At 37.2% G+C, this 20746-nt stretch overlaps 2 protein-coding genes across 4 annotated transcripts in view; both read right to left on the bottom strand.

The window, feature by feature from the left end:
- Nucleotides 1-6981, bottom strand: part of LOC121329127 (semaphorin-3D-like) — a 48768-nt gene extending 41787 nt beyond the window's left edge. For 2 of the 3 annotated variants that reach the window (XM_041274501.1, XM_041274503.1), the window contains exon 1: nt 6898-6981. The gene's annotated coding sequence lies outside the window, so the exon portion shown is untranslated. The remainder of the gene's footprint in view (nt 1-6897) is intronic. The other variant, XM_041274502.1, reaches the window with a different exon arrangement.
- Nucleotides 6982-8323: 1342 nt separating this feature from the next.
- LOC121328611 (protein SSUH2 homolog) lies at nt 8324-20360 on the bottom strand. Its single transcript, XM_041273448.1, has 12 exons — nt 20215-20360; nt 15512-15610; nt 14880-14964; nt 14472-14601; nt 13645-13705; nt 13425-13549; nt 13209-13271; nt 12149-12228; nt 11727-11819; nt 10377-10482; nt 9972-10079; nt 8324-9331 (listed from the first exon to the last, which is right to left on the bottom strand). Exons 1-12 carry the CDS (start codon nt 20237-20239, stop codon nt 9197-9199), a joined length of 1110 nt encoding a protein of 369 aa, XP_041129382.1. The 5' UTR covers nt 20240-20360; the 3' UTR covers nt 8324-9196.
- Nucleotides 20361-20746: the final 386 nt, after the last annotated feature.

The raw sequence follows: 20746 nt of genomic DNA, 5'->3' as shown, positions 1-20746 counted from the left end.
CTTCCAGCTGAGACTTGGAACCAGCAATGCTGCACTTGTACCCATATAAAGAAGGCTATTCAAGATGATAATACACCCATCCACCATGGCAAAACTGTGTGAATCATTTGAGGAGCTTAGCAGAGATTTGAGGCATCTTCCGTGGACACCACAACCCCTAGAGAACTCAAAATAATTAAGCATCTTTGGGAGCAACACCAATGACGCATTTGTCATCAAGATCCTCTGCATCAATTGCATGATATATTATTGACTGAATAGATTAACATCCCTGGAGACACCTTCCAGCACATTGTGGACTCTATGTCAAGTATTATCAAGGCTGTATTATATTGGCCCAACCCAATATAATACAAATCCTTCAGGCCTACCATAACATATCTGTTCATATTGTACTATTCAAACTGTCAGAGTTGTTGCTAATGCTTTGTTGAATCTATTGAGCACTTAAATTGAAGGAGGAAGTGAGCTAGCAAAGGTGACTTTGCTAGGGGTGATGTCAAATTTAGTCTCTGGGTGTCCTCTTGTAAAACCTCCCATTTCATTGCTTTTGAAGATTAGACATTTTCTTTGTCTGTAAATCACGGAATGGTAAAATCATCCCTTTCAGTCTGACTCTTTGTTCCAAACACATTTCAAATTGAACCAACGAATGCTCTATCAACATCCTCAAGTAGTTATTTATTTTTACCTGGAAGGACTGAAGTGGAATGGCTGGGACTGTGATTGAGCAACCCGTTCTAAATAGATATTGAATACTCAAATTTATTTTTAATAAAAATTAAGGTGTGACCATATAAACAAGATAGCTAAAAAAGAAAGACCTCCACTGTAGCATCAACCCACTCATGAATCAGCTTGTTTTCTCCAATAGAGAAAAGAAGGGGTTGAACAAGTCTCACTATGAGACCGACTGATTTACCAGATAAAATATTTTGGATGATGGGATGGCATTTTGGAGGCGGTGGTTCACGTGCAGACACTATTTTTATGTTTCATACAAAACTTAATAAAAATAAACAGTAGTAGCACAGATCACTGTAGACATTTTAACTTAAAACCTAACAACAGGTAAACAGTAGAAACACATACCTTCAGACTTCTATGCTCCTTCTAAGGTCAGTAACACAAAGAATCACTGTGGGTCACTCTTGATTTCAGCAGTTAGCGATTGCGGTTTTTCCATCCATGTGCACAACTTTGCAATAAACTTGGAGTTGCTAAATGAATACTCAGTGCAGACTGTAATCATTCCTAGCAGGTTTAATGATCAAGCACGAGCAGCCTCTAATTAGGAGTCCTTTTCCCCAGACGAGCGTGTTAAGAGCAAGTCACATCATTCTCATGCCTATGTGCCCAGGTATGGGTGGTGTAAGACTGCACAGATACATTTCCCTTGGTTAGATCCTGTGGATTAAAATCCAGAAGATAATGTTAAGTGCTAATACGAGTCCCATCCTGTTGATGGACTATTTCAAATTGAATTGCTGCCAAAAATTTGACATTTTGGAGTACATCCAGGACAAACAAAAAGTATAATACATTGTTTTTAAATGTGTGCAGTGTGTATGTATGAATGTAGGTATGTTCTTTTAACTTTAAATGTGCAGTAACCAAGATCCATGATTAGCGCTAATGTTACACAGCACTAAGAAATCGAAAAGTATATTTACACTTATCCTTTGGAACAATAATTAGTCCAAGATAAATGCTGATCTGTGAAAGCAGCTGTTAAAGACGTATGTAAAGCAGCAGCAGGTTTAGGGTACAGTGAAGACCTTCAGTTGAGCATAGCTTACTTTTGGCAGCCATGCTTTTGCAAGTTTATAAAGAATGCTAAAATATTTTGAACATGTTTGGCTGAGAGTGTACACTAAGCCACCCCCCCCCCCCCTTCCTTCTTCTCCTGGCAGTCCCTGCTGAGATAACGCAGGCACAGGTTTCTGAGGAGGGTGGTACAGCAGTAACATCACTGTCCTAAATACCTGGAGGGAGGGTCAGGGTTAATTCAAAGAAAAACTGAACATGACTTTCTTTTTTTTTTTGTGGGCTAGCATTTGACAGCTAAAGTGGTGCTGAGGACAGGCTGGGTCTTTTAGGTAAACGCAGGAAGCCAATAATAATAAACCTGTCTGTACGAGAAAAAATAGTCTTGAGACTATTTCTAGCGAGCACTCAACTCCGTTAGACATAAAGAAGACAAGGACAGTTACGAGTAGAAATCAAATCCCTGTAGACGCAACAAGAGTTTATTTTCAGGGGATTTTGTAAAATGGAAACCAAAAAGTTTTACTAACATCATTATATTTTCTCTGGCTGGTAATGTAACTTAATTTCTAATTTGTTTCACATGTTTTTGTTTAGCTTTATTTTTGTTTTAAATAATGTAAAAAGTGCTCGTAAAATAGTTAACATTGACATATGCACACAATATTACAATTATTGTCTTTTATTAATGGCAAGTACCATAAAAATACTGCAGAGATACCTTGACACAAAAAAGTTGAGCTCTATGCATTTAAATCTCTTACCTGAAATATATACTCCTAAACGTATATATATATATATTTATATATATACATAGTGATGTGTATATATTTACACTTTGTGACATTTCTGATGGGCATTTAGTTTTCACTATACCTTTTTAGTCTTGAAAGTGAAAAGATTTTAGTTTGGGATTTTTCTGATTGACTTACAATTGATTAAACTATTTTGTACAGGGGGGTTGTAGTTAAGCCAAACTGTACACTATTACTGATAACCAGCTTAGTGATAATGTGAAGCAATTATTTTCAGCACTGTTAATTGACAGCCATTGGAAAATTTCCATGTTATTCTGATAACATTTTTTAGTTAAATCTGATAATTGCTTCCCTGTGCTCATAATTATTTCTAGTGGTAGTAATTATTACTTAAATGATCTAGTGAATATTTTTAGCGAGCACAAAAAAAAAAAAAGTGAGAGACTAACGCATGTTGAAATCAAATCCCTGTCTTAGATACAACTGTAGGTTACTTTAAAAGGATTATGAGAAACTGCAAGAGATTTTGTTTCAGTTAATGTGCCAAAAATGTGATTTGCTTGTTAATAACTTTCATTCAACATATGTTACCAAGCTATAAAAATAACCTGACAGTATATGTTCCAAGATTAATCACAACTGGATAAGCAACTTCCATTTACAACTGTAAATCCAACAGATGAACATGCACCTCCTTAAACCCCAAGACTGATATTCTCAATAAAAAGTAGTGCATAGTTTTGAATTACAATTCTATAAGTGTTTCTCTAGATATATAAAACTCTTAAGTGTAATGTACATTAGCACGGAGATTTAAAGGAAAATGTGTTGTCAAACTTGACAATTTTAAACATGTCTTTGTAGGTTTTTTATTCAAAAGAGCTTTCCACTTGCTCCCCCTTGACTACTGCATATCTGTCTTATTCTACACCACTGGTTACAATTACTGGATGTTGGTTTGGTAGAAGCACAGAGCCAGACTTCACACCCACAACAATTTCAATCTTTTTGCTTCTATAGCCCTAAGCCTCTATGCTCCTGGAATTCTTTTCCTAAGCCTGCATTGACTGAAGGCTTACTGCTAGTTTTTTTTAAATATATGTTTAACTGTACTAGCTGTGCTGTGCTTGTTGACTGTACTTGCCTGTTAAAAGGTGTAGTTATTTTGCTTGTAACCAGGCGCTTATGTTTAAAATATCATTACTTTCTGTAAAATGTTATCAGTATGACAAAAGTACCAATTAGAATAAGATGACCGACTTTTTGCTTCATGTCACTGGTACAGTATAAGTCTATTTGGCAGATCCCAAGGCGAAGCAGGTATCAGGGGCAGGAAACTTTAGATAGAACTAAAACAATCTAGAACATATACAAAGTCTACTGTTTAATTTTATAATGAAATGTGATTCCTGGGTGACTGGTTATAACATATTCCATAGTTAACTGCCTATGCACCTTATCTGAAACTAGACCATGCTGGCTCACCAGCTTGTTTACATGTACAGAAGTTAGCTACCCGGGAATACAAGGAAAAGTAGGCAGCTGAAAATGTTTTTTGCTTTCTGTTTTTGGAAATGGGTTTATGCTATAATCCCATTCACCTTTTTCTAACTTTTAAAATAAGCTGTATTTATTTGTAGAATGTAGAAGCTGTTTGATGACATTCTGGGATCAATCAGCTACTAACAACCAAACGAGCAAGTTTGTAAACTTCCTCATGTTCTTATTTATACTGTTGTATATTTCAAATAATTAAAACTTTAAACTAAAGAAACAGAAAACCCTTGTGAATTTACAAATAACTGCAGCTTGGCTTTAATACCCCATGCATATATTATGATAAGATTATTAGTTGGGCTCTTGCTGTTAACTTGAATACAAAGTTGAATCTCTGAAATGGAATCCCTTAGAGGCATCAGGCTAGAGAATATTCTTAATTCACAGAGGCTCTTCACTTGAGCCCCAGTGCCAGAAGGAGAATGCTTGAGTTCTGTGAGCTCCACTGCTACAAGGAGGATTAAAACTATGAGGACAATGCAGGCAGTTTTCAGAACTCAATCAGGGGATCTGTCTAACTATGGAGAGAGGGAAGCAAGTGCTAGCCGTGTGGGGTAAAAAAAAAACTTCATATATCTTGCACTAATGACAGACAGCAGATGCCACATTCGTAAACAGCTCGGTCCCAGATCTCAATGTCAAACCTCTGCCATATGGCAGCACTGCCTAATATGTATAAAAGTTTGATTAAGAAAAAAAAACACAATTAGAATTAGCCAACAATCTCATAAAGGCAAAACAGCAAAGGTCAAGCACTTTTAGCCACATTGTTAAGATTTTTATAACACTATTTGATAGGGTAGTTAACGTCAATAGATCATTTTCGATAAGGAGGGGCTGCTTTCTGGTAAGGTTTGGAGTGAACTTTTTCCTTGCCAGCATCCCAGTTGGATGGTGTATCAGCTCCAATAAGCAGAGTCCCAGGCAGAAAGAAAATACAACTGGACCCTGAGGTATTGTCCCCACCTACTAGAAGACTGAACCTTTTGTTTATGTCCCACAAGTGCACTTGCCTTTAGAGAAACTGCAGACAAACAAATACACCCTCACAGGCCCCCTGTGCTGTCTTCCCTGGCGAGGGAAGGGTTGCCATGGAAATCACACAGCAGTTCCAAGGAGGGGTTGCCATGGAAATCAGGCGGCAGTGACATCAAAATCCCAACACTACCAAAATATTATCTCGAGAAGTTAAAATCTTAAATAGTAAAATAGAAACCAAAAAGTCATACTGAAATAATTATATTTTCTTTGTGGCTGGTGATGTTAAATAATTTATAATTGCTTTCACATGTTGCTGCTTAGTTTTATTTTTGTTTCGAAGAATGAATAAAACATACTAGTAAAACAGTGAACAACAAAATATGTTCAAAATATTACAATTACTGTGTTCAGCTTTTTTTTTTTTTTTTGTCTTCAACTAAGTTAATAGCAAGTAGCTTAAACTATTGCAGATACCTTAACCCCAAAAAAGTTGAGCTCTATGCATTGCATCTAAGTCTCTTTCCTAAAATCTACATTGTATTTGCAAAAAAATATATATATATATATATATATATATATATATATATATATATATATATATATATATATATATGACAGAAAGTTCATATTTTATAGTAGATGATAAAAATATTTTATAAATCACAAATCTGTTAAGAATTACCAGAATATGTAAAATGATGCTACATTCATGGTCCTTACTGTAATGGAGTATCCCCTTGAGATTCAACACAGATCACCTCGAAAACATCAATGGTTGGGCAGCACACCCTTCCAGTCCTAGGGATTACATGTCAGTTTTGTCACTGCCTGCAGGTTGGTAACAACTACAAATACCTTTGTCATTAGAATTATTTTATCTTTGTGGAATTCCTGATGCACACTCCGGTTTGTTTTCACATACCTTTTCAGTCAACAATCTGATTATTACATTGTTTTCCTGAGATCATAATCATTTCATTTCTAGTGGCTGTTATTGTTATTATTGTTGTCGATCACATGGAACCTGTCGCTGGACAGTATTTAAAATTGAATCTTACTTTAAAAAAAAAAAAATAAGTATGTAGTGGCATTAAAAATTGACTTATAAACATTCTGAGCCTTATTCCCAAAGCGCTAAGGACTGTTCTAAGGAAATACAATTTATTTATTTATTTATTTATTTATTTTGTACAGTATTTGTATTGCTTTTTTACTAAGCATTTTAAATACTTGACTTAAAAATAAAATTGAGTACGTCAAACCTAGCCAGCATGAAACTGGGTCGTTTGTCCACATAAAGTTTAAACCACAGAAGGATATGATAGACTGATAGCACTTGCTAGCACTTGTGTCCCTTCCAGCCATGTCTTGCTCATTGTACTGTACACATTAAAAAAATAAAAAAAGGCTACAAACTAAATTGCGTAACGAGTTAAAACCTTCAGAATTATAATTAAATTGTTTATTGTCTATTTTACACGTTTACAAATAACAACAGTGGAAATGGCTTAGTTGTTGTTGTAACACTTACACGAAATAACAAAATGTATGCTAGCAATACCGAGTCCCAGTTGTCCGAAGGCAACCCGACATAATACTGTGCCTTGAAGTTGGCGCAGTTAACATCATAAACAGTATAAAATACCATATCGTTATGAGTGCAAAACATAAAGTGTTATGTGGCGTAGCACACAATAATATACAGGCTTAATTTACAATTTTAATTAAATATCAGTGAGCAAAGTTTTCAACTTAAAAATCAAAGGGACATTATTGCACTCAAATTAGTTTGATGTAATTTCTCCTTACAAATACATACTGTACATAAACTTACCAGATGGAATTTTGTAGACTCATGTGCTGTGTGAGGTATTCCAAATAAGACTCCTTCTGTGCAAAATGACTTTCCACATCAAGCTCATTCTGTTCACATGAATTAATTTACTCGAGGGGACGGGCAGTTTTACTGAAGTTACGTCACTCAGACCGGCCCATTCATTAAGAAAATGATAAACAAACGCTACACGTGGGAAGTAAATCTCGCCCTTACTGCACCTTTTCGCTTCATAATCTGTACCTACACCTTAACACTCTCAAGTTGTTTATTTCATTAAGAACTGGCTAGCATCTTTTTTAAAGCTAAATGCTTTACAATGGCAAATCCCCCATCTTCCTGGATATATATATATATATATATATATATATATATATATATATATATATATATATATATATATATATATATATATATATATATATATACACACATACACCGTTATTATAAGACTCTTCACATTATGTCACATAACATGGTCTCTCTAATGTGTGTGTGTGTGTGTGTGTGTGTGTGTGTGTGTGTTTTAGCAAGCAATATCTGTTTGTATCAGTGGCTGTTTGACTGTCTCCTGATGCTTCTGTATCAATTTCTGTTCGTCTATCTGACGTGTAAACCTGGAACTGCACGTTATATTTCAATGTGCACAAAACAGAGTGCCCACTAGAGGGAGCTTCAGGACCAAATTGACAGTTGCACTGCAAAAACAGTTTTAACAGGTTCTGCTCTCGTGTCGTTATTGTAGCAGATGCTATACCCCTGTACTGTATGTGAATCATGCTTAAAGCTTTCCAAATCAGGCTTATTCTGTTTTTGCGTTCATTAAAACATGAAGTCTGTTGTGAGTTGTTTGACTTTTTACGTTGTAAAAATCATTCATTAAACATTCTGTTTGAAATAGGCACTCTAATTCTGTATCTAATTTTCAAGCTAACTGGCTGATTTTTCATCCCTGGCGCGCATTTCGAATATCACTGTTCACTCCACAACTCTACTGATGTCAAAAAAAAAAGAATAAGAATACAGTATTTTGCTACAGATTGTCAAGTGTTGCTATGTCATTTAACCCCTTTCAGTCCGCTCAAGGTCCCACCTTATCTTATTCATATGTTAACATGCAGTCGGATGTCACGTTGAAAGTTCACGGGACTCCCAATCCCAGTCTGAGGTAGTGTATACATATATGTAAAATATTTTTCAATAAAGGAGTTCTTTTTATAATTACTGTATATCATATTTTTTTGACAAAAATAATCCGCATCTGAAAGGGTTAAAAAACAGGAATATATATATATTTTTAAAAACATGACAGCGCTGCCCCATCTGGCAAAAATGATGTACTGCATCCATGCCCTTACAGTGCCAAGGAACCATACTGAAGAGATCAATGTATTAACCACAGGAACATGTGCAAAGACACAAATGATTTGCAATAGCATAAAGTTTATTTTTTTATTTTTATTATCTTTTATTTAAAAGATTTTACACAACACAACGACAAGTCACAAGCATTGTTAAGTATTTTATGCAGTTTAGATGATACAGACTTTTGTATTATTATCTTGACTGAAATTATTTTAGATATGTTTTATATGTATTTATTATAAACAAAATAAGAGTATTATTCAATATAATAATTAGTGTTACAGGCAACTATAAATATACAATTGCACTAAAATCAATACATTTTTAAATGTGTAAATTCATTACAGAAAATACATTGTTTTTATTATTACAATTAATATTATTTTTAAAAAGTTCTATTTGCACCTTGGGGAATGTAAAATTTAAATACGTGTGAGACCTAAAATAGTATGTCCTGTTTGTATTATCAATAAATGCTACGATGCAATGGTGTACAATGGTTTTGTAAGCAAAGATATACAAGGGCTTTCATCTACCTAAAGATAAAAAAATATTTGTAGTCTGGTGTACTGAAGTGACAGCCCAGGCTGGTGAATATCAGGAAGAGACTTGGGGGCAGAGAAGACAAGTTTAAATGTGCTACTGAGCTTCTTCATCCAACACATAAAAAGGCACAAGGGCCAAAACAAAAGGACTATATAAAACACTCACAGGCGTAAACAATACAGGACGAACGGCACAGCACGGAACACGAAAAACAGTTCACCACATACCTCTAACACCACCATTACTTCTAACACACTAACTAACACCCGGGAGAACCTTATTTATACACCACATGTTTTTACAGGTAGGATTTTAACTGTCTTGCTGTCACCCACTACCCCCCTCCCCCTCCCCCTCCCCCTCTACATACACACTTATATCCCACACTTCAAAGGAGACTGCAGCTAGATGGGTATTTTGGTGCATGAACCTTGTTCTCAATACCATACACAAAGTAATTGTACTCCTGTTCTTTATATTCATAAAAGGCCTGAGTCAGAGGAATCAACTCAATGGTTTGGCGCTGCAAAAAAAAGAAAAAGTACTTTAGTTCACTGGATCCTTGGCAATGAAACACGTTTCATTTAACAGGTATTGGCAACAAATCGCATGTGCAGTATTTACACTTTGAGAGAATACACTGGGTGCAACACTGCATAGGTTTATATAGCATAGAGTGCACTTATATGCAAAAACACAAGGGGCAAGCCTTTAAAACAATATTTTTTTAAATAATATGCTTGTGTCAAAACAGTTATATTTGTAGCCCCCTTTTCCAATTTTGACCAAAATGAAATTGATGGCCCGAGGCGCTGACGAGAGCAAAACCGGTATTTGAGCACTATTTGCCAAGTATGTGTTGGCAATAAAAAAAAAAAGCAGATTTAAAATATATTTTCACAAACAATTGTGACATCTACTGATAAACAGAGGCTAGATCCCAACATCCTCCACTGAACCAACTTCAACATCGGGATCAGAGATGCTAGCAGTAAGAACATATACACACACCCAGAGACAGACGTCAGAAACCAACACAATCGTGACCCAGAAACAGACAAATGACGCATTTGCTGCCTATGCCTCACTCTTTCACTCTGTTGCTTTGTCAACTTTCACACAAAGCATACAGGTTTAGGTATCAGTAGAAGGTGTCTGCTCACCTGCTGAAGGATATGCATGCTTCCTGAGAACCTGGCCATGTGTTCATCATTACCTCTCTTGGAGGCGTCGCAAACTTCTTTTTCGGGAAAACCCACTATTGGATAAACCTAGGGGGGGAAAAACACCTTAAAACCAACACACACACACAAGCTATTATCAACCCCCAGAACTGCTTCATTGTGTATATTTCTTTTATAACTAGTATACAAGTATATGGTTCATAAATATCTTCACAAATATTTACACAAAAGTGTGAAGTAGATTTTTAGAAAAAAACTGCTCTTTTGATTTCCGAAGTATTTGCAAACAGTCTAAATAATGACAAACAAACGAATGGCAACCTGTAAGAGAAACTATTGCAACGGAAGTAGTAAGGAGGGAACATGAAAACTGTATTTTCTTACCAGAGCACTTTCATCAACAAAAAATTTATCTCCATTGACTTTTTCAAATAGTTTCACTGGAAAATCAGGGCATCGATCAGGTACATGCTCATAAATCTGGTTTTTCCTGTTGAGAGAGGCAGCTTGAATTATACTGAAGAGTTTTGTACTAATTAATTCCTTGGCTGTTTATAAAAGGCCCCTCACCCTATGCTGGCTCAGTAATGCTACTTGCAACAAATTGGAAAAGGGTATCCTGGTGACTGTCTCTGCCTGGGTCTTAGAATACATTGACATTATTGATAGGGCCTGTTATTTACCTTCACACACACACACACACTGTATAGCCAGGCAGCACTACCGTATGTGTTACAAACTTACACAGAAATTTCTAACCTAGTGGTTCAATCCAAGGATGGCTGAAGTGTAATGCTGGCTCCAGGAATCAGCTTATTTTGCCTCCCCAGCGCACCAGCACACACAACGGCTGCGATGTTGGTTCTGGGGATCAACCACAGTGCGGTCTCCCCAGCGCATCAGCATAAGAACTGTCTGGATTGATATAAGTAGGGTATATCTCTGGGGTCTTCAAGTGGGCACCTTCTGTCCTCTGTGTTTCGTGGACTAGCCCACGACACCTCACACAGCTCCTTTCTGCTGCTTCAGATAAGTTCTTCACTGTGCGACGCAACTCTTGGCCACTGAACCCGACATCTCTGAGAAACCGGGTTGTACAGTGTGCCAGAAATCCTCGACAACCCACCTCCACTGGGTAAACTCAGACTCTCCATCCTCGCTGTTCCGCTTCAGCAGCTAGTTCAGCATACCGAAGTTTCTTTCTGTCATACGCCTCATCCACAGTATCCTCTCATGGCAGTGTTAACTCTACCAAATAAACAAGGCGTGCTGATCCAGACCACAAGACTAACGCAACAACTAATCAGGTATCTGCTACCATACATATTCTGATAAATAAACTTACTAACAGTTATAGCGCTTCAGCCAATCACTTTTACAGATAAAAAAAAATAATAAGACTGTATTGCTTTTCTTAGCACTTAATTGCTGTAGAACATCAATTGTGTGTATCTTGTGTATCAGATGTTTTTACGGCGTATATATCAAAGACATTCTAGAATAGTTATTATGTAGTAAACTGGACTTGAGCGTGTGCCTCCAGAGTATACCTGTACCTAATATTAATAAAACTGTTATATATATATATATATATATATATATATATATATATATATATATATATATATATATATATATGGTAACTATGCCCTCAGATAATCTTGTTGTTACACAATTCATTGGTTATCACAGAGAACACACACACATAGCAGAGACATTGCAAACTGTCTTTACCAGGTTACTATCAGCTGAATGAAGTGCATTAGATTTCTGTGTCCTTTGCAAATGTCACATGTTTTAGAACCTCGTCCTGAACAGCGAGAACACCTGGGGGGAAAAAAACAGAAACACTGCAGCCGTGAATATGGACAGTGAAGAAAATAGAGATAAGTGGCAGTAATCACTGAGGAATAGCTCACGTGTTGTACACGTAGTTCAATACTTACAAAACTCATTCATAGGATTAGAAATAATCTGTCAAACATTTTTTGATTTTCATACAGATGTTAATACTAATGCTCCACAATAAACAGCCAACAGAACAGAAATCCTACATGAGGTTTGTTATGGGACATAGCAGCCAGGCCTGACATTTATCTTAGATCAAGTTGTAGTGAAAATTTATATATGCTAGACATTAGGATCAATTTCTTTACCTTCTACGTCCCGATCCATGGCAAAATGTACAATGTTTTCCACTTTTACGCCCCGATCCAAAACAAGAAGTGCAGCGTGTCTACAAAAACCAAAATACATTGCTTTGGATGTTTCAACACTGTTAGTGTGGCCGTAAAGTCTATCTCTTACATTCAATTTGTTCCACTACACAATAATGACATATCTGAATGGGTTGGAAGAAGCATGCGATGTATTACAGTGAATCAGCAATGCCAATACCTATAACAATTAGACATATTCACAAAGTGCAGCCACAGCATTCAACCCATGCTTCACTTTCTGTAAAACCCTGTCAATTGTATCTTCATTGCTGTGCTTTAATTTACTTATTTAACCAAGATATTACTCACAGCCATTTATTTACTCTGCGGTCCCAGGGCATTTACTTGAACAAATGCAACACAAAATACCTTACCAAATAGTTACCTAGATCAATAGTCAGGGTAAAAAAAAAATGTTCCAATGATTTAACTTTCAAATACAAGAGATTAAAAAACAAAGGTGATAAGGTAGCTCATTCAATCAGATATGAAAAGCATTTTCTTACTAACACTTCTCACAGAGTACAAATATGAAATATTACACTATTTAGGCAATCTGAAGTAGCTTTATGATGCAATTTAAATACAATTATCAACAAATGAAAACTTCTGTAGGCACCAAGTGGTAAATTCAAATAACGGGTACCTTTTTATTAGTGCTACATGATCCCATGTGTTGCTACAACTGTTTATGTAAGGTGTGTGTTCCCATCATCCTCCTGCTCACAGGTAAATCCATCTCAGTTACATATGTGAGCAGGAGGATGATGGGAAATGTAGTTCTGAGAGGTCCACGTGGGTACATGGGAAGCCATCTTGAGGCAGGGAATGCAATTTAAAAGTTTAAAAAAGTAGTCAAAGTGTAAAAAAATAAATTAAAACAATACACACACCTTATGTAAACAGCTGTAGCAACACATGGGAACATGTAACACAATAAAATAAAAGGTCCTTATGTACCCTTTAAGCTTATAAATACAGCAATGATGTATCTTACCTTACCCCATCCATGACACTGATTGCATCGGACACGGCCTTTCCCATGGCAACGGTGGCACATCTGAAACAATGAAATGTAGGTAACCAAGTTTAATGAAGCTATAGAATAGAACAGGAGATCTATTTTTTCTATTTTAATATAATTAAAATAAGCAACTTGTGATACAAAGGGTCGAACATTAAAGATATTACTCCAGTGTGCACCTGACTTTACCTTGACAAATGAGGTGTGAGGCACCCTGACTTTCTGGGAAGAATCAGTGTACATATGAGGAACCTCAACCACAACATCCCAGGGTGGGGGAGGAACGCCATACTGAGGTCCATCTACAAGCTGATCTAAAATAAAGGGAACATGATAGAAATCCATCAGCTCTTGGTGAAATATCATCTCTCTTTAACTATAAATGCTGTGCACTGCATATTTAACTTACTAGTATAAGGTTCAAAGGCCCAGGCAGTTCCTCTAGATTCTGTAAATGTTTCCAAACGATACTTGAAAGAAGAACAAACACTTTCAATGACGACGTTTGTTAGACGATGTAAATCAACATAGCACACTCAAATATGTTGCATGTGTAATATGCACATCCCAAATGAAACTAAAACAAACATGTAAACAAAGGTATATTCAGCACGGTGATAATGTATCCGGTGATAATGTTACTAATGCTAATATGAGGTAACATAATAGACTTGGCTATCACTCTTTATAAGGCAAGACAAGCTTTTACCTTGAATGCATTTTGTTTGTTTTTTTCTAATATCTGTAGTACTATATATGTCAAGTAGCCATCAGCCCCTTAATTAATTACGGTTCACTGTACAATAGGCTCTTGCTTATTTAAACCAGACTCCAGGGATGGACATAAGACTCTCACAGCAGTTTTCCCCATTCCAGGTTTTAAAATGAGCCTGATAAGCCACAGAGTACAGGTAACAAGCTCAGGTGTGTCTTATTAAACTCACAGTAAAACCAGGAATGGATCACACTGCTACGCACTGGAAGTCTTATTTCCATCGTAGCCAGACGCTGTTCAGTTTAGTGATCTGTTTGAACATGGCACCATACAAAAAAAATATATATATTTTTATTTTATGTTTTAAAATACAGAAGCAGCTGTAAAGCTTAAATATCAGCTGTTACTAGTGATATTTATATTCACCTGTGTGGAAATTCAGTTCCACTGTACATGTGCCTTCAGCATGCATTTCTTTATGACAACATTATGGTTTCCTATGACGAATCCAATCGGATTACCCTGTATGTAGTGAAAGGCGTTAGATCTCGAAAGACAAGTTCCTTTGCTGGTTTACTTCTGTAAGTCCATTTACTGCCAACGTACTCCAGGAGGGCTGCTCTCGCTATGTCTTCAGACACTGTGGGAAGCCTAGAAAAAAAATAAGTATGGCTCCAATCAAAAGGGTCAACCTGGGCCTTCTGTGTAAATTATTATGCATTTCAAAGCGGGCAATACATTTTTACTGCCCTATGTGAAATGAATGACGTCACAGAAAACTAAAAACAGATAACACCTATATGATATAGAATCGCACAGTTAACCCTTTAATGTGCTTGTTGACTTGTTGGTACCTTTGCAAAATCTGATCAGGAATAAAACACCTATATTTAGAATGGAGTTTATCTTTAAACTCAAACGGTTCTTACCGGACATGAGGGACAGATGCATTCCGATCATTTTCTGGCTTTGGCAACCTGTCAGAGGGAGGAGGATATATCTTATCTTCGCCAACTAAGGATGCAAAAGAAAAAAAAGTTGGCATTAGGAACAGTCAAACTGTCAAACAGTCAAAACTGGCATTAGGATCAGTCAAACATTCAAAACTCCTGAAAATAATATTATTTTTAATTCTCACATTTGTTGTGTTGAACTACTTTGATAATCAAATACACTTCTCAAACAAAAGTGGGAGGTATTGTTACAGCAGGAATGGAAATAAGACTGCTATTGCATAGCAGGTTCAATCATTCCAGGTTTCACTATGAGCTTGATACAAGTTTGGTGAAACGGGTGGCTATTGTCGAACTCTTGGATTTTGTATCCATCATAGGAAAAATCACTGATCTTAATCATTTGGAAAAAATCTATTTGCTTATAAACAAATATATTATCTCTGTTAATGTTCAACATAGCATTGACAAAAAACATCTCTAATGTGGGGTTTTAGCTTTCATTCAAAGAGCAGCTGCCCACGTAAGCACAATTGCTGCCCTTTTCATAGTGGTTTTGTCAAGCACTGCAATACCATTAAATACACGGCACCCTAGATGTCGCTTACCTCCCTCTGAGGGTGTCCCTTCATAGCCAGACACTGTATCCAACAAATCAGAAGGGGGCGCTGAAGGGCCTTCTTCAGGTGCTTCAGGATCAAGAACACCTGTGTAAATCAGGCAATCAATTAGTTACTGAACACCTGTGTAAATCAGGCAATCGATTAGTTACTGAACACCTGTGTAAATCAGGCAATCAATTAGTTACTGTTATATTGAGAAAATTGACTTGCACGTTTTAAAGACTATAAATCCTCACGCTTTCTTTACTTGATCTGTCGTAATAGTGCTGCGTATCGTTTGTATGGTGATGCAAGACCAAAAGCACAACATAGCTCACTGTGGTTCTCGAATGAAGAAATGCGTGTGTTTTATAGTTGGTATGAATACTTACTCTCCCCAGCCCATTTCATTTTTGTCTTTTAACAAAACGGTCTATCATGGAAAGACAATGACATCTTCTTATGCAAACTACAAGTAACCCATCACATGTATCTTCATTCACACACACTGACCTGCATATCGTGATGTATGTTACACTGTTACAGCCCTACAATCGTTACATCTTGAAATCTTCCATAATAGCCAACATTGCGTTTTGTACTGTCCAGAAAAATGCTGAACTCGCTAGTCACTAGCCAAGGGAAAAGTCAGGAACCAACAAAATCAGTCATGTGATATGGGACCCCCATGAACCCTTGCAACCAGAAACTCTGGGGGCATCTTCTCCAAGAAAACAGCTTGTAAAACAGAAATCTACACCAAATCCTATTACTAGGAAATAAATCACAAACAAACCCATTTTACCATCTTTTTTTTTTTTTTTTTTACTATTGTAGCTAAGCTTTAGATCAGAATGCTATTACAGGGTCTCTAAATCTAAATTCTATGATGCTAAGGTTCAAGTTCTCACCAAGTGTTGTATTATTTTAGGATTGCTGACGCTCATTTTGAAATATCAGTAGTAAACAATTCCGGGATCAGCCAATCCCTGCCAGGTTTTTTAATTGAACAATGCACCCAAAAATACATTCATATGTTCAGTGGGTGGATGCCAACAATGCAACACAATTTGTTTTAAATTGATTGTATCTTGTTTTCAAACTGAAACTGTGAAGCTGAAGATGTGGTGCATTCCTGCAGGATGCATACATTACATCTAGACCTTAAATCTTCCACAAAGCTAAAAGCTCACTTCCTGTGTTATAAGTAACATAATCCCACCAGAGCTTTGGGGACCTCTCATTGAAGTGGATGTGGAGATGATTTCCATCGAACTTGTACCATTTGCACAGTTAGCATATAGTGCCTGAATAACCTGCAAATATGAAGCAAGTATCTCAAATGGTGTCTGAGATTTAAGGCTTAATAGTAATACATGGAACAGATAATTGACTAGTTTTATGGCACAATGCATTTTGCCTTATTTACCAGTGATAATTGTTTTTTCACACATAACTGTTAAATAGTGCTATATGTCAACATTGAATACATTGAGAAATAAATGTTTGTCATTGAATGCATTATTTTTTTTTAGTATGTCTAAATGTACAGAAGCATAATAATATAATCACAACACAAAAACGTGTCCTTTATTTGGGCTGGTACACGCCTTAATCTTGACATATTTACTGTACTGATTTTCGTGTTCACACTGTGTTCATTGCAAACAGTCTCAATTCCGTTCCATTGGTTTAAAACAATCAGTCTATTTGCCTGCTGTTCACACTTACGTGGAAGCAAATGCTTGTTTGGGGGGTGAAACTGAGTTAGCGTCTTTTTTTTTTTTTTTTTTTTTTCAGTCCTGAGTTCATTTGTGCTCACTTACAATTTGAAAATGAACTTTAGTTTTGTTTTTTGTTTTTTTATGATTAGTGGACTGGATGTTTACACTGTCTGCAATGCATCTTGGCAGTGATTGTTGGATTGTTCTGTTGTTTGTCAGTGTTTACATGTTTAAATTTTTTTAACAATTATTAAAGTGAACACTGGAGAAGAGTGAAGGAGCTGGAGGGAGAGCATTCTCTTCAAGTTCTGCCTGTATTTTGATGTCCCATCAAATTTCTAAAACTGTCCCCAGTTCTTTCACTGTCCATATTGTTCCAGCTTTAATACAGACCTCAGGGTTAAACTGGTCATTTCTACTTCGTGTATGGACAATGGCAACGAGTGGGGCTTGAACAGGAGAGTAAGAGTGCTACATTCTTGTACTGCATATTTAGGCATATTATTTTAAGTATTTTCATTCTACAGCAGTGATGTGCAGAGGACATCAAAGGGCAGGGGCTCATTGAGAAAAAGGGCACTGTTCAAGCATCGCATGACTAAGAAAAAGGGCATTTTTGGGGCATAAGGGCAGGAAGGCAGGGGCAGAAGACTGACACATTGTCACTGAATATCAAAGTTCCAACCGCTGGGGAGGGCTTTTGTGGCGGTGTTGTGACTGTTCCGAACAAAAATCAAAAATGGTCAGGAAGGATGAGAACCATCACAAAACCCCAATCCCGACAGTATGAGGAATGTTATGTAAATGAAGTGGGTATCTAATTAACATACACGCAGTGCAAACACCAAAAGTGTTGATATGGTCAGATTGAGTATTTTACATCCAACGTGGTTCCACCTATTTCAGAGTCCTAATGGAGGTGGGAACCCATTTCAAACAGGCTCCGTGCTAAAATAAAAAGGGTCTGTTGTGGGTGAAGTGACTCTTTGACTATACTAACTAATGGTGATGATGCCCAATGTGATGCCCAATTGCTGAGATTTTAGAGGATGAAAGGGATAATGTAGCTGCCACCCCAGTATTAAAGAATACCCCACCATTGTATCGCCAAAAGGGCCACCTGTTTGGACCTTACAGAAGAGCAAGTGCTACTGAGATATCAAAAGGATAGAGCTATAGCCCCTTTCACACTGGCACTCCTACCCGGGATCGGACCAGGGTCCTGGCTACCCAGGCCACAATCCCGCATAGTGTGAAACCACATACTTGGGTCGTACCCGGGTTGACCTGGGTCCCAGCGACCCACCTCAAGATGTGGGTCGACACGCTTTTACTCGGGTTGCGTGAGACAAAATGCTTGATAGCCGTTCGTGAGCCTACTCAATAACAAACAGCCACGCCTGCATGAAGGTTTCTCTTCTGCAAGGAACATTTCTGTTTATTCTGTTTAGCCATATTTTGTTGCTTGAGATACAGCGTGAGCCAGATTGCAGCAGGGATGAAAAACACTTGATCTAATCAACATTTGGGCTGGCGGTTCAATCCAGAGAAGCTTGGATGGAAGCATCGGTAACAAGCTGCTTCCGGGGCACTGATACGGGTATTGCTTACTTGTGTCTTATCACTCCAGTCAACCCTGCCTCATCAAAGGCAGTGTGAAATCGCGTACCCGACCTGCATTACATGGGTCCTGACCTGGGTAGGTTCTGACCTGGGTAGATCATGCCAGTGTGAAAGGAGCTTGTTGTATATGTGATGAAGAGACTTTAGCGTGAAGCACCCTGAGGGGTCATGCATTGCCAGTATCACTCACAGCCTCTGTCATTCTTTTCCACCAGTTGTTTGTATAATACACTCATTAATTTTCATAAAGTGCAACCATGAAGGAAATTTTATGCCAAAAATGAAAAATAAAACATAAACAAATAAATAAACAAATGTCTATATATTTATGTATTTCTATATTTATTCATTCAAGCTATTGCCACTGTGTTGTCTGCAATTAAGAACATCGTTAAACCTAGCTGGGCTGCAGTCAATCTGGAAGCTCTCGATTCCTTGTGTTTGAACCTATACTGCAGACTAATTGTATTGTTATTGTGCACCTCAACACAGGATTATCCCCAGTTTGCAGGCTACTGTTAATTACTGTGTTGCAATTCACAGTTTGTTGTGTGCATGGTTTGATTCTGTGTGCAAACGAAATACGAATATTGTAGCGTTCAGGGGTAAACAAAATTAAGGCAGACGACCGCAGTAAGATCTCATTCGAGTTGTATTGAGGTCAGCACACCACGCAGCAGCGTGCAAGCTGCACCTTTATACACCAAAACCCCGCGCAACATGTAACATTCAGACATAACAAGACACGTGACGCTATTCGACAACAATCACAAGCACCCTGGGACTCGATCACGCTCCCCACCACCCCACAGATGTACTCGCTCACATGCACAGGGACTCAGGACATTGACAAAACACGGAGCTGCGACACGAAACCATGTAACATATAACAAACAGTCCAGATCGCTACAATATGTTGAAGTTCAGCAAGCGAACCGAACTCATGCCTGACAAACTGAGGCAGCCTCAGCTGGACAATTCGGTTCGTTTTCCAAGTGAGCTTTGCTGTTCACACATCACACTACACTCCCAATCGAACCGAACTGCAGTGGCTGAACCACCTCCCCAGACGAACTCAGCGTTAACTGCCATAAAGATTATTTAATTATCGATTCCATTACGTATTCATATAACTTTTGTTCAGTCTGTACCAGGCAACCCTTGCATGTAAACTTCAGGAATGGACTAATTTTCCTACGTGGCTACAAATCCCCTGGCACAGACTTTATCTCTCACATACCAAATCAGCAAGTATCCTTTTCAGTGTCCGAATGCACATTACTACGATTAGTACTAGACAGTGTAGTGGTCAGTAAAATAGTAAAAAATAATAGCATTTAATAAAATGTCTGTATAACTTACCCCTTTCTTCGTCTTTGTTATCCATAAGTAAAAACAACAACAAAAAAACGTATTCTACTCTTGAACTTTGACAATTAGCTTCAGAAGTTTATCTGTCAAACGTTTGCTTCTCTCCCATAGCTTTATGTACTGTAGAACTATGACTTCCTTGTACCAAAAAGCAATTTAAGTCCATCCCACCGGACATACTGTGCTTGTCTTTATTGTCACGCCCCTAGCAGTATCCTTTCTCAACTCGGTAGGGTTTGAAAAAATGGTTATGCATGTTAAATCCACTGGAAACCTGGGCTAGTGTTGTTTTAAAGACATGAAACTAAAATATATTGGATAAGATATATTTAAAATAGATTTATTTAGCTTTTAATGTCAGTTCCATAATTAAACAGCAGAAATACTGTATATATTTTAACGTTGCCTTCTGTTCAGTTGCCATTAGCAGTATCATTGAGGAAAGGTCATAACAAATCCCTTCATATGGAAAACTTATTACATTCAAGCTTTATAATTTGCATTTTTCAAATGCATGTAAATG

Source organism: Polyodon spathula, chromosome 16, assembly GCF_017654505.1.
Source record: "Polyodon spathula isolate WHYD16114869_AA chromosome 16, ASM1765450v1, whole genome shotgun sequence".
NCBI classification, from domain to species: domain Eukaryota; kingdom Metazoa; phylum Chordata; class Actinopteri; order Acipenseriformes; family Polyodontidae; genus Polyodon; species Polyodon spathula.
The sequence above is the reverse complement of the archived record's forward strand: the minus strand, read 5'-3'. Positions and strand labels throughout refer to the sequence as shown.